General features: G+C 48.5%; 1 protein-coding gene across 3 annotated transcripts in view; it reads right to left on the reverse strand.

Annotated features, from left to right (window-relative positions):
• The window catches only part of pms1 (PMS1 homolog 1, mismatch repair system component), a 33,628-nt gene that overhangs the window by 5,518 nt on the left and 13,499 nt on the right, over positions 1-14,611 (reverse strand). For 2 of the 3 annotated variants that reach the window (XM_086219592.1, XM_086219591.1), the window contains 4 exons: positions 13,264-13,719; positions 12,388-12,518; positions 10,622-10,782; positions 9,806-10,536 (listed from right to left, as the gene is read on the reverse strand). In XM_086219592.1, the coding sequence (XP_086075718.1) occupies positions 10,336-10,536; positions 10,622-10,782; positions 12,388-12,518; positions 13,264-13,719 (949 nt within the window). In that variant the 3' untranslated portion in view covers positions 9,806-10,335. Of the gene's footprint in view, positions 1-8,954; positions 9,170-9,805; positions 10,537-10,621; positions 10,783-12,387; positions 12,519-13,263; positions 13,720-14,611 lie in introns of those variants that run through there. The other variant, XR_015118665.1, reaches the window with a different exon arrangement.

Raw genomic sequence — 14,611 nt, forward strand, 5'->3', positions numbered from 1 at the left:
AGTGTTGCAGTCTAATGAGGGGATGTGAACTCTGGTGCGCTCTGACAGCATGACCTATTCGACTGACGGCCTCATTGAGGCTTGACTTCCGCCCAGTAGAGGGCGAATTGAGCGCTGCCCCCGAGAGCCACTTCCTTTCCTGCTGAGAGCTGGAAAGCTGCCACGACGATCGGCCACAGCAGAGAGCAGGACCCCGGGCCGAGCTGATCCACAGAACTTCTTTTCATGATTCTTTCAGATTCAACACGTCTCTGTTTTCTAGTGATGCGGCAGAACATGAGAGGAATGGGAAGGTTTAAACCCTCCGTTCACTGAGAGACGCGACTCCAGCCCAGCGTCCTCCAGCCGACATCAGGCCAACAGTCCCCAGCACAGACACGCAAGTCTTAAAAATTAGCAACTGAAGGGTATAAAAGATTATTGCTCCCAGGTGTCATGTATAAATGTCACCTCCCCCCCGCCCCACACACACACACACACTCTCTCTCACAGAGTCCCAAATGTGTTTCATTGTTGTTGCCGCATTTGGATGTCTGAGCTGGTACGTGCAGTCTGACACTAGGAGGATGTTTTCTCGTTTCTCTCCACCACATCTGAGAACGACGCGACCGTAGAGGCGAGGTTCTGTGTTCTGAAGGTACACCAGTGGGACGTGGAACCCAGACACAGCAAGGAGAGAACGACCAGTCCAGGGAAGGAGAGAAGTTCTCCAGCTTTAGACGTGAGTCGGTAAGACGTGGATCATCAAAACAGAGCTGAAAGCACAACTTCTTTTGTGGCCGAACGTTAAATAAGAGCAGATCCAGAGCGGAGTCTCTTTCATCAGTGAGGGTCCGAGCCGCTCTGGATCTGTGATGCTCATCACACCCAGGGCTCATTGTCCTGCACTAATAACTTCTGCCTGCGTCGTGTGCAGGAGTTGTGGAACGTTTAGCCAGAGCATCGTTAACGTCTGCGGAGACTCGGACCCTGGAGGACCGTAACCGCCAGCAACATTCCACCTCTGACAGGTGAGGAAGTGAGAGTGAGAGAACAGGGAAGAAGGATGTTAGGGGGTAAAGGAGAGGTCCAAGACAGCTGGAGACCCCGTTATTGGACAGGATTCCTGTTTGTAAGGTCAACACAACTGGAACGGATACAACCTGTATTCCTCTTCCCGTGTGTCATCGAGTGACGGCCGCTGTGTGTCACATCGCCGCTGGGGATGTGTGATTGTCTTTTAATAATGGACTCACCAACGGGGAACGGACACTGAGGACTCTTTAGCAAAGTCTTGCTGAGTGCATTTCTCTGATTTATAACAGGAGGATTAATCTCTCTGAATCAGTCGCATCTGAGCTGGAGGACAGGACCTGTTCCGAGGGTCTTACTTCGTGATATATGGAGTTCTGTGTACTGAACTGGAAAGAATCACGCAATTAAAAGCAAAACAAAAATTACACTGGTTGTTTTGTATTTGGAATATAATATTCCAGTGCAGGAAGCAAGATTTACTTCATGTACTTCTTAAAATACTCCGTCACCTGCTGGTGTGAGAAGAACCTGTAAATATGCTGTCGTGACAGCCATCATATTTCTGAGAACCATGAGCCTTCTGTATCATCAACAACGCTGCCTCTGCCCGCCCGGCCCGTGACTGTGACCTCGAAAATCTTTTCAGTTCATCAACTCCAGTCCCAGTGGACATTTTTGCCAAATTCTAAGGAATTCCCACAAAGCGTTCCTGAGGTACATTCACGTGAGGTGACAGTGACCTTTGACCTCAAAAGGGGTTCCAGAGATACCTAGATGATGGACGTGGAGGAATAAAAAGTTGTCTCTGAAACCGCTTCATATCACGCGAATGGAACCAAGACACCACCACAGAAGAAGAAAATATTGAATGAACGCTAAAACAACAAGACACAGTTCTGCTGTGGGAGGCGACATCCATCACAACATTCATTTCAGCTGCAGTTCAGCTTCATCCTTCTCTGGAATTAACAGCTCCTTCGCCTTTCGTTATCGTTGTTTACGTTCCGAGGCTTGTGGCTGCCACAGCACTGTCACCTGAACAACCAGAGGGATGAAAACCAGCTTTCCTGACAGGACGCCTGAGTCTGAATCATCCATGGAAGCCAGAACAGAAACTGAGAGCTGCCTCTTGCTCCAGCGCACCTGCTGCACTGGTTTGGGATTTTGAAAGTATCGACATAATCCCAGAGACTTTTGCCTGTTTAGTCATTTCTGCCTGGGACCTGTCAGTCAGGCTCCTGCCTGCGAGGGCTACCTGCTCCTTCACATCCAGCTGTTCCTTCTGTCGCGCTCCAGCCTCAGACTAGAGCCAGAGCCGGCCCACACTCAACCTAAACTGCAGCGGTCACTCATCAGAATTCCTCCACTGGGATCATCTACACCAGTAGTGCACAGAATACAAGCGACGCCAGGGCGCAGGTTTATTTTAGGACGGTCTTAGAGGTCTTTGGAGACGGCGAGTGTCTACAGGTTGAGACACCTGATGTTTCTGGTGCATTGAAAAACATCTGGAGCCTGTAACAGATGTGCAAATCATAGTGTCTGGACAAGTGCTGCTGCCAGATCCCTCTGTGGCAATGAGTGATGACAGATGAGCGTTGTCAGTCTACGAGCTTGAAGCAGACACGTCCACGCAGTTGGAACCAACAGTGAAATAAAACTTTGCAGCAGTAAAGTGCAGAGGGATTTTAATAAACCCCCTGGACACAGGAGAGAGAGTCTCCTGCTGGGGGGGGCTGAAGACCTGAATGATTCCTGTCAGTCGCGATCCTCTGCTGTAGCCGCAGCGCTGGTGCTGTCTCACATTAGTTACGTGTCAGTTCACCAAAAGAATCAAATTCAAAGCCACGCTGACGCAGAAAGAAGTCTTTTAACCGTTTCAGTTGAGATCCCTGGTCACGCGGTTCACTTATTCAACGACAAATGCCAAGAAGTTACAAAAAAAATCTATTTCTCTGTATTTTTAAACCAAAACAAAATCATATTTTCTTCCAGTAAACTGATAATGACGCGTGCTTACGTCAGCATGCGCCAACCTGTGATATCGTGACATCCACCTGCCAATCAATCAGCAGCGCGTCCACGAGCCTCGCTACATCAGCTAGCCACTAAACGTGGTGTGTAGGTGTGTCTTAACAGAACCTCCTGGGTTCTTGCCACCTCCCCTCATTGGTGCTACGTGAAGGGCCTGGCTACCTAGCTAGTAGCACTGAAGATGAAAACTTGGATCGTGCAGTGAGGCTTTGCCTCCGTCTCCCTCAACGATACCGTCATACGCTCAGTTTACCCCATCAGGGCGCCTCCCAACGCCATCTTAGCACACACACTTCTCACCATTCCAATCAAATTCCTCCAGATGTTATTTCCCACCCGTCTGTCCTGTTTTCGTTCAGAAATGTGTCACCATACAGCAGCTACACACTCTGGAAATGCAACTTCAGCAGGACTCTAAGGTGTCACCTGCTCTCCACCAATCAGAGGCCGGCATTCGGGGATGATGCTAGCGCCATTCACAGCTGGTTCAGCTTTTAAACCTTCAGAGAACCAGTTCTCTTTTCCACCGAACCAAAGAAGGAAACACAATGCTAGTGCTAATGCTGCTAATGCTCCAGCTAAATTAAAACCCAAACTGTAATTTTCTATTTGAAAACACAAAAAGAAAAGTACGGATATTGAATACAGCACCCTCCAAAATAAAGAGCAACAAATACAAAAACACGGCCCACAGACAAAAAAATAACGCCTTGAGACTTTTGGCACCAGCTCTCTGCTGCCATGATAAACAGTTTGCCCTCCGTAACAGCAGGTGGCGCTATGAGTCAATTTAAGGCAGCAGGAGGTTGAGCAGAGCAGAAGGAGAGCAGTTTGACTCCCACTGATCAGCCATTAATGAGAGGGAAAAGAGGCTCTGAACCTACTGGTGGGTTGGAGGCGTGTCTGTGCTCACTGAACGTCTGATGTCACTTTTATCTCTCTGTCATGAATCAAATGGACCTGCAATTAGAAAATAACTGAGCAAAAACTACTTACACAGCAACCAAAACAACAGTTTACTTGAAAGTAAGAGACGGTGGCAATTAAAAATGTATTCATGCAAATCTCAAAATTTGACAAGCCTTGTGGGCTGGACGTGCCCTGGACCCGGTCTGACAGGAAGAAATGTATTCAGGGGCTATGAGACATTTAACACTCGGATTCATTTCTTGATCACGTTTGGACTGAAGCAACTTTGACCGGCATTCTTAGCTCCTCCACTCGGCCTCATGAGAGCAACACACAACTTGAGGTGAAGTTATGTTGTTGTAGCCAAAAATGACTGAAATTGTCCTTAAAAATAAATGTTTTTGCTCTCTACGGCAAGAGCTCTGCTTGAGAGGAGCAGCAGCTGCAGACCGCGGGGGTGAAAAGACCCTTCATGACAGGTGATGACCTCAGGCACCCCGGCTCCAGGAAATCCCAAATATCCCTTTCAACAAGCATTCATTCACCTGACATACTTCCATGATGGAGAATAAACAGTCGCTCGATTGGAGGGATAATTTACAACACACGGACAAATCAATGTTGCGTATCATACTTCACCTTTGAAGCCCTGAGCGTGCTGGAGGTCAAACTCACCTAAAAACATGCGCCAAAATAAACCAGGACTAGCTCGGCAGCGGTCAGGTGTATACGCCCGACCTGGGTGGGAGGGGCTTCATAGGTTAATGACAGATAAAGCAGAGTAAATCAAACAACAATCATTAAAGCAACAGTGTAGTTTTTCTGTCTGCATCTTCTGGCAGTTACAAACTGACATGTGCTGACATCTTAGCCCGCTAGCCTACTAGCCCGCTAGCCTATTAGCCTGCTAACCTCCCAGCCTGCTCGTCTTTCAGAACCGCTTGATTTATTTCTGAAGCACCTTGTATCAGATATACGGCAGGTATGATTTTCAAACGCACACATTAGTCCACTGTTGGCGATGAGTGTGCTAGATTTGGAGGGGAACTGTCCGTGAACTTGCTCCGTACCAGCACCTCGCCGCCAGGGTGCTGTAGCTGGATATTGACATCACTCACACAACCAGCAGAGGATGATCAGCAGCAGCCTGATTGACAGCCTGTTTGTGAAAGTCCCTCTTGGGTCTCCGGAAAGCAATGAAAAGCAATAAAATCAGCCAGTCTGGGACACGATAAGGACAGATGGCCAGCTGCTGAACGCTGCCTGTCCTCACCTCTCTGGTGATTTATCCTTTCCGTCTGCGCTCCGCTTGCTTTTTCACTTAGGCTTGAGGAATCACTATTCCTACCTCTAAACTGACAGCCACCTCTGGGAAGCTAGCATATGATTAACGACTTTGTAAGGCTACTGGAAGTTTGGAGACGGGACAGATTTGGTGTCTACGCAAGTTGTGTTTACGAAATTAATCAACGTCAGTGTTTGTCTGCACACGGAGGTTAAAGGGGCGAGGTGAAGTTGTGGCCCTATCCCATCCAGGGTCCAAGACAGCGGAGCGCGGCGTCTCTGGGGGTGACGTGACAGTGATGGAGAATAGATGTTCCTCAAAGGAGGCTGAGGGAGGGCAGATTATGGAAACCTCCTGTCTCCAGATATGCTATGCTCTTAACACAGACGGATGTAGAGGAGTATCAGGTATGTGTCACAGGGCTGGATAGGCTTTGACATCTCAGAAATAACATTTATGGTACATTTTTACAGATAACGGCGCACAGTTAATTTTACGAGTGACATTCATGCAGTAAACAGCCCTTTCCAGGACGAGGCTTCAGCGAATACGTCCAGGAGACTGTCTGAACGAGACACCACGTTCACAAATACTTCACAAGCTTAATGGCTTATTTATTTAAAAAAAACACACACAATTTGTTTTTAGTCTAAAAAATCACAACCGGCTCGTATTTTCCTTGAAAGCAGCTCTTCGTCCTGAGAGCAGTGATCCGTCTCTCCCGACCGGAGTAGAACTGTAACTTGCCTTGGGAATTGTCGACAAGTGATTAAGAATAATAAAGAGTATACTGGATGGCCCCGTGGTGGAAGCCCTTGACCCGTGAAATTGAATGTGGTGCAGCTTTAAATTCTCCCCCCTGCTGCTTCTTAACACCAATCACATTAGTGAGCGCCTGCAGCCTGTAAAGCGCCTGCTCAGGGGTCGTCACAGCGAGGCACCGCCACCAATTACCAGCTGAAAAGGCTTTTATGGTCGCTTCCGTGTGGACGACGCCTAACTAGCTCCTTCTGTGAGGGTTGGTGTGGATCCGAGTATTTAAGGATCGATTGATTTCGGAACACGTAGAAACGCTGGTGATCACTTGTTGACTTCTGAAGGGAGAGGACGAAGCCGACGATGGTTGTGAGGGTGAACTTTCTTCTTCTGCAGGGGTCAGGTGACCACGGCGGCGCGATGCTTGATGGATGCGTGGCAGTGAGTGGTCGAGATGATCAGGGTCTGAATTTGCATAAACAGTGTCGCTCATTTCTCATTTCAGCTCTTTTCAGAAACATAGCTTTGCTGTTAGCGCTGTCACGTGGCTAACTGCTCGATACACAGGTGAGCCCGTTTTTAATGGTTCCACTGGGAATCGAAAGTTCTCTTAGATTGTGTGTATCACACGCACGCACACACACACACACACACACACACACACACAGGGCTCATTAGCTTCAAAGGATTGTCGAATAATTACAAGTGAATATTGAAGAGTAGCAACATCACGCGGCGGGCAGTTCTTAAGCGTGTCAGAGGGGAGGTGAACTGCCGGTACCCTGGACCTGACAGCCGGGGACGAGCATCAGCATCAAGGCCGAGCTGAGTCGGGCTAAGAAGGTTAGGGTTCCGTGTCCTTCAGACACGGAACCTGGCTGACGTCCCCTGTTCATCAACACATGATGTTTCAGTTGATGTCACAGATTTGCGAGTGGCTGTTATGTTGGTGCTAACTGGACGCAGTCACCTGGGTTGGGGGACGTAGTGTGGCACACTGTCAGTCTAAATTCAAAGGTTGTGTAGCTTCAGTAGTCATTGATTCCTTTTCTGTCTTGATGGGCATTTTTGGTGGAAAAAGCCACTATAATTTGAAAAATCCAGATGAAATTTGCTCTAAATGAGCGTAAATCTTTAAATCTTTTACGGCTTTTGTGAACGTGTGACACAATGGCTTATTCGTGCCTTCCCGGGGGACATATAAACGTTGTCGTCCTCCCAACTAGTTTCACATTTCTAAACAGAAACAGGTGCTCGCACCCGGCGCCAGGAAAGGTACTCCATGTGACTACTTCTCATAACAGTTCCAAAAATAGAGTGGGGAAGGGGTTAAATATAGTTCATGTCATTTTATTTTGGATTTGCCGACTGTCAAAGTGTACGGTTACACCTGGTTTGTGAGAGCCGCCACCTGAGAAGCAGAAGCTCTGCACATTTGGGCGGTAATCAGAGAGCGGAGAAGTATCTTGATGACGCCGTATCAGAAGCACGTATTCTTGAATCGAGCTCTGGATGTTCAATGTAATGCGGAGGCGACTCGCCCTCGCCAGGCCGGCTGACTCTCCGTCAGACTGGTTGCAGAAAAAGTCAAAAAAAGAGAGTGCAACAGGTGGTTTCAAAGACAGCTGGCAACGTGAATGTTTGCTGACCTTTTAAAGAGTCTGGTCACATAGTCTGAAGATGATCGTCCGCTAATCCGCCCCAATTACTCTGATATGGCCCTTGGGTGCTAAGGGCAGCATGTACAGAGTCGATTCTGCTGCTGCTGCAGACATTTGTGGACATGAGAAACTGAGGAGCACGTAGACGACAGTGACAAGTTTCACACGGGAGCCCACGCAGCAGCGAGGGGCAGCGAGGGGCAGCGGCACCCCCCCAGCAGGCACTTTGCATAGCTGGTGCCCTGCAGCAATGCTGAAGCCATCTGTGGTTTGACCTTTCACTGTCCTAACTATAATATTATCATAAGATGAGCGATCGGATGGCTCCCAAGGCAACGAGTGAAAACTATATGTGCTATCCAAGTGTGGTCAAACCGCGGTCCAGATTATTTCTGTACTAACAGACTCTGCTGAGGTTTTACCTCCTCAAGTCTACTGAGTTTGAAATAACAAGAATGAGGAAAAGTTTCCTTCTCTTCCCTTTCACCGACAGCGTAACTGGTTTCCTGCAGGAAGCAGAATCCAGCGCTTTTATCACCTTTTATTTGTGGTTTTCATGACTTAAATATAAAACCCTTTCTTCATATTATTTTATCTATTCATTAGTTATTTATATATAGTTCATATATATATATATATCTTTTTTTTTTAAATTGTGTAACTCACTTTTGTTTTAAAAGTGCCACACAAATAAAGCCTGGTTGATTAACAACAGGCCCGAGTCTTTCGGAAGCTACAAGTTAGCTCAGTGTCAATGATTTGTTAAACTTTGAGGTTGAAATTACAGCGCAAATCTCCAAAGCATTTAATTCATCCAGGGATTATTTACAACTATCTGTCAATACTAAAGGCCGAGCAGCTGGCACTAATTGGGGGAAAAGAATTATGGGTTGTAGCTGGCACGGTGTCTCTGGCTCTGACTTTGCCAGTGCAGTTCCAAAGGTTCTAGGGAGCAGCTTCAGAGCAGTAAAGTATTTTCTGGTGTTACTCAGCATTTCAAAGACTGCTGCTGTTAATTTGAAGAAATGCAAACTATTTCTGACATTAATCTGGCCAACAGAAAAGAGAAATAAGAGCGTGGATGTGAATGAGTCGATGCTGCAGAGAAACCTGCACTGACACACGCAGCAGGATCATTCTTCACCCACCAGCCATGAGGAACCCTCTGGTTTCCCACTGCTCAGCCATTCTTTATGGTGCAGATTTACATGTTTTTTCTGACTTAATTAGGAAAAGAGGTCTTAACACATGACACACAAAAATAATGAAACCTGCAGTCCATGACACCGACTCACGTGGAGGTGCAGAAGCAGTCAGTCAGAGGCTCAGGAAACCACAGATGTGTAACCGGTGACGAGCTGAAGTTGGAACGAGGACTCGCCGCCAAGCGTCAAGATGCAGCACTCCGAGACTCCTCCTGAAGGCCTGACAGCAGCGGCACGCTTGACGTATTCGAAGGCAAACTCAAGTCCTACATTTCTGTCCTGGTTTTTAAGCGATCTGGATTCATCTGAATGATCATTTCAGTACAGAAAACAGTGAATGATAAACAACTCAGAATGATGGGTTGTTGAAACAGAGACATCAAGAAACTAGGAACAAATGTAGGCTTTTAACATTTTGACACACATAGTCACTTTAATCAGGCAGGCAGGAAACCTACGCCTTGGTGGAACCACACAGGTGAGTAGCGGCTCCACATAGGTAGGTAGAGGAAGCACACGGGGAGGTGGAGGAAGCACACGGGAAGTGGAGGAAGCACACGGGGAGGTGGAGGAAGCACACGGGAAGTGGAGGAAGCACACGGGGAGGTGGAGGAAGCACACGGGGAGGTGGAGGAAGCACACGGGAGGTGGAGGAAGCACACGGGAAGTGGAGGAAGCACACGGGGAGGTGGAGGAAGCACACGGGGAGGTGGAGGAAGCACACGGGAAGGTGGAGGAAGCACACGGAAGGTGGAGGAAGCACACGGGGAGGTGGAGGAAGCACACGGGAAGTGGAGGAAGCACATGGGGAGGTGGAGGAAGCACACGGGGAGGTGGAGGAAGCACACAGGAAGTGGAGGAAGCACACGGGGAGGTGGAGGAAGCACACGGAAGGTGGAGGAAGCACACGGGAAGGTGGAGGACGCACACGGGAGGTGGAGGAAGCACACGGGGAGGTGGAGGAAGCACACGGGGAGGTGGAGGAAGCACACAGGAAGTGGAGGAAGCACACGGGGAGGTGGAGGAAGCACACGGAAGGTGGAGGAAGCACACGGGAAGGTGGAGGACGCACACGGGAGGTGGAGGAAGCACACGGGGAGGTGGATGAAAGCACACGGGAGGTGGAGGAAGCACACGGGGAGGTGGATGAAAGCACACGGGAGGTGGAGGAAGCACATGGGAGGTGGAGGAAGCACACGGGAGGTGGAGGCAGAACACGGGAGGTGGAGGCAGGTACTGTGTGTCTTTGTCTGGATGACACAAGGCCACGTTCCAATAACCTGCCCAGGGACGACACCAGAGTGTAACAACATTTTACAAAAGGACAAAGAGGCTTCATGAAAGCAGAAATGTGGAAAATAAATTTATTACACCGACCGATTGTACAGATGAGCGCCAATGTGGCCTAAATCCTGTGATTCATACCGACATCGATCAGCTGCGGCAAACCGAGAGTTAATGTGACATACATTTAGAGCTCTAAAGGCTTCAGCAGGGCCTTCGCCTCCTGGTCTGTGCGAGGAACCTCTGACAGCAGTTGTAGGAACGGCCTTCCATGGAAACAGCTCCGGTTGTCGTCACCGAGCTGCTGCTCCATCCGTCGCAGGATCTCCTCCACGTCCTCCTTGGACAGATGTGCAGGCAGCTGTCGGGCCAGTCGAACCGCTTCGCTCTGTCAGGAAACAGCACAATCATCTTCAAACCAGAAAACAACTTTTCAATTGCTGTCTTCAGTCTCAATTTCAGACATGTCTCACTTGCAGGTAGTTTGTCACTTTAAGTGGCCGGCACTCGTGCACGCTGCTGGCCTTCCTGTGAAGAACTGCAGTCAGGATCTCCCTGAGGTCTTCCACGCCAAGGAAAGGCACGCAGGCTGCCATTGCTGTCACTTCCAGATGTCTCTCGGCTGATGTGAGGCCTGGCCAAAACAAGCAGAAAACAAGGATTAATATGCTCCAGACGCTACTACTATCTCCAGGAAAGAATAATAAATAAATATTGTGGTTTACAGCCAGACTGACGACCAAGTCAAACAAGCCAGGGGCCGAATGGAGTGTTAAATGACCAGAATAGAAGCCCCAGCAGACTGAGAGGAAGTTGTCCTGTAGAGTGGATGAATGATAGCTTGTAATTTCATGAGGAAATATCACAAATCATGCACAATCTTTATTTCTGATAAATGACTTTGGACACGCACGCCAAAAAAGGACCAAAAAATGGAGCTCGAGAGGCAGTAATATTTACTCTCACCAGGACCAAGTTACTCACCTTCAGCAGGATTACTCAAATACTACAGCGCCTTTCCTCCAACGTCCTGGAATAAAACTCGGTGAAGAACGAAGGCTGCTCGTTGATTTAAATCAAATATTTCATCATTGATTATACGTTTATAGTTAATTCATCTACATTATTTAATTCTATTTCAACATCTCATTTCAAATACAGTTTCGTGAACGTGTGAACAGGAGAACCCTGGCACCTCTCACTGGATCGGTGCCCCTGGGTGCTTGCCTGCTTCTGAGAGGGACCAGTACGCAAGAACACTTCCCAGTACACTGAAGACTAAAATGCAGGACTGAGTACTGGCCCACTTTGAGTGACACTATCTATCATGGAGGGTTTCTGAGCTCTCATTTATTGCAGCTCCAGTAACTGTGAGAGAAAAAAAACGTTTGGGAGAAACGCCAACGCAGCCTACTGACCGCCGGGTAAATACATCAATATTAAACGCCCACATTTCAGAATTCATCAGACTGGACCATTTAACCATCTTATCTGCACCTCCAGCCCCAGCCTCGACACCCACTGAGCCCCGCGGTGCCAAATGAAAATTCCTTGAATTTCTCAAAGGGCAGCCATTCTCCTCACCTGCGCGCTGGGGTACAAACCCGCTGAGAGACCACGCTGGTGGGCAGAGAGCCAATGTCAACCCAGGTGAACCATGTCAGTCACCAAAACAACCAACATCCACGGGGCGCTGGATTTATTTTACAAGAAATCATGTCACAATTATGATGAAGAAATCCGGCTTCAACCGCCGACCACTGGTACGGAGGTACTAGAACAGTCCCCCGTGTTCTGGATGACCAATTTTTCAACATGAGTGGCTGAGAGTGTTGGAAACTAGCATGTTGCACTCAGGCCCAGGGACGAGGTATTGAGGTCCAACAAGAAGTTGGAGCCTGAATGCAACGGTTAGCGGTGCTAAGCTAACGTTCGCCAAGTAAGGAGCTACACCAGGGTCACATGACTTCAAGGTCACCACCACTAAGCTCCAGGCTCCTTGTATTTCCTTCTGATGACCTTTAATGACCTCCATGACCTTTGCAGGCTCCTCTAGACTCTTGTTAGCAACCCAGGTTTTTAAGACTCCGCCACTCCAACATCCCCCCTTGACCTGGAGACGAGGGAACCCGACGTTCAACAATGATCTCTCGTTATCGTAGGACTCATTCCACCGTCGCACTACATCAGGACACATACTGGACCCACACATGAAGTTCTAAGTGTGTCAGCAATGTACCTGGTGTCAGTCTGACTTTAAAGCCATTGGCCACAAGTCTGGGGTCGGAGAGGAGCATCCCTCCATTCGGCTCAGGCTTTTCTTTCTCCATGTTGCACAGGACCTCCATGTATGCAGCGCCCCCAACACTTCTACCAGGGACACAAGCAGATGTACATGAGACGTTGGACAGGACTCAACTCCTGAGAACAGTTCCAGTGCTCAGAGTTCTAGAAGTGGTAATCTTGAAGACTTGAGTTCCACTGTCATGGGCACCACCTTTGGTGATGAGCTGTAATTGCATCATCTCCCAGAATTCATGGTGAAACCAAACTGGTGATGTCACTGACACCCTGTCTTGAGTCAGGCAATGGAGGACGAGCTGATTGTTTTGTCCCTGACAGACCACCACGTGTTCACCACAGCTGAGACGTGTAACCATGACATACACGCCCAAGCTGGCGGTGGATTTCAGAGTTATCTGGCGACGTTGGTCAAGCTCAGCCGCCCGGGGCTGATGTCAGTGGGGAGCGGGGGTGCTGACCTCCCGATCATCACTGACATCAGAAACTAGGAGGGGCTGTAGCACGCTAGCATCACGCTAAGTAGAATCATGTTGAGGGTTGCTGCTGGTGCTAAAGTCTGTCGTTGTTAAACAGGAAGTGTTGCCAGAGATGTGAGCTGGGGGGTCAGACTTCAGGAAGACCAACTCCTGATGCTGACACTGAAGGTGTCACTAACTGCGCCGTGGGAATGTCACCACTGGCACCTCGATCATCATAACTGGTGATACTGCAAATATACGAAAGACATTTACATCCATGAAAATCTCCAAGATTACCAGTTCGTCACTCCGTATCGTCCCACAGAGCAAACGGGAGGCGAGTGATACGTTACCCATCAGTGAGGCGTACAGGATCCTGCAGACCGACGGCTGGAAGTATATGATTCTCTAGAAGTCTCTTGAACAGCAAGGTCTCCTCCACCCGAAATGGGTTTAACAACATGAGCCTCTGACCACATAAAATGACCCAGGCGCTCTGAGAGGCCAGCCGGTTTACAAGACGGAGGCCCCGCGGTGCGGCGCTGCTCTGGGACCAGAGGCGCTGGAGCTGCAGCCGTAGGGCAGGCAGGCTGCAGGGGAGGGGCCGGGAGGCCTTCGTCTCCCTCGCCTTCTTCTGGGGCTGTGCAGTGAAGAGCTGGTCCAGGAGCTGCTGGTTGCTGAGTGGGGCCTTACGTTTCTGGCCGTGGCCCTTGGAGGAGCTCGCCGTCCTCTCTGGTGGAGTGCCAGTGGCGCCAAGCTTGGTCATCTGGTCGTAGTGCTCCAGGTGTTTTTTTGCTTTCTCCTCGTACCTGCAGGGTTCAGCCAAGTGAACAGTTACAACAGCGACGACTGTAATGACAGACAACACTCGGTCAATGCTCAGTCAGGCGCCACTTCTCTTCAGAAGGTTCATCAAACCTTCGAGTAACTTGTTTCAAACGGCGACATTCGAAGAAAAAGTCAGAGTTCAGATGAGCTTCAGTCTCTCAGACCCAAACCATAGAACACGTTGGAGAAAAACACCAGGAAAACTGACATCAAAAAGTTACAAAAATGATTCCCTGATGACTGAATAACAGTTGCATTTTTAGTTGAACTATAATTTTAACAACCTGCAAAAAAATGAAACACCTTAGTAAATCATGCAACACCACTTATTATGTTATCGGTTCATACTTTTAGGTCAATTATCAAATTAAAACCTACAATCAAATGAGGGATAACAATCGGAGCCGACGAGAGATCAAATATCAGCAGGAGTTATGGTGCCGTCTGTGCCGGGTAGGGCCGTTTATTCAAAATTGATCATCAGATTTGCATTTGATTAATAGCAATAAAAATGCAATCGGAATATTAAAATATGAAATTCGAATATTATTGTGTTAAAAAAAAACTTCTTGGGGTAAGAAAACCCCTTTTTTGGGGTTCTGTTTAAGCAGGACCAAATGTCGGCCACAGGACAAGGATATAAAAGTCACACTCTTAACCTCCATCCATGGGAAAACTCAAGTCATGTGACATATCTGCCTCACGCGACAGTAGGCCGGATGAGTGACAGCCGTCAGTCAGGTTACACGTTGGAAATGGCGGTGAATGTTAATGATGAGCCAGGCGACAGCACAACAACAAAGGAGAGAAGGATTGGAACTCCGGGGAATCTCCAAAGTTCCGTTTGGAGGAACTTTGGGTTTTGGGCTGTCG

This window comes from Aulostomus chinensis, chromosome 12 (assembly GCF_037954235.1).
Source record: "Aulostomus chinensis isolate RoL2024-O1b breed Wild chromosome 12, RoL_Achi_v1.0, whole genome shotgun sequence".
In the NCBI taxonomy this organism is placed as follows: Eukaryota; Metazoa; Chordata; class Actinopteri; order Syngnathiformes; family Aulostomidae; genus Aulostomus; species Aulostomus chinensis.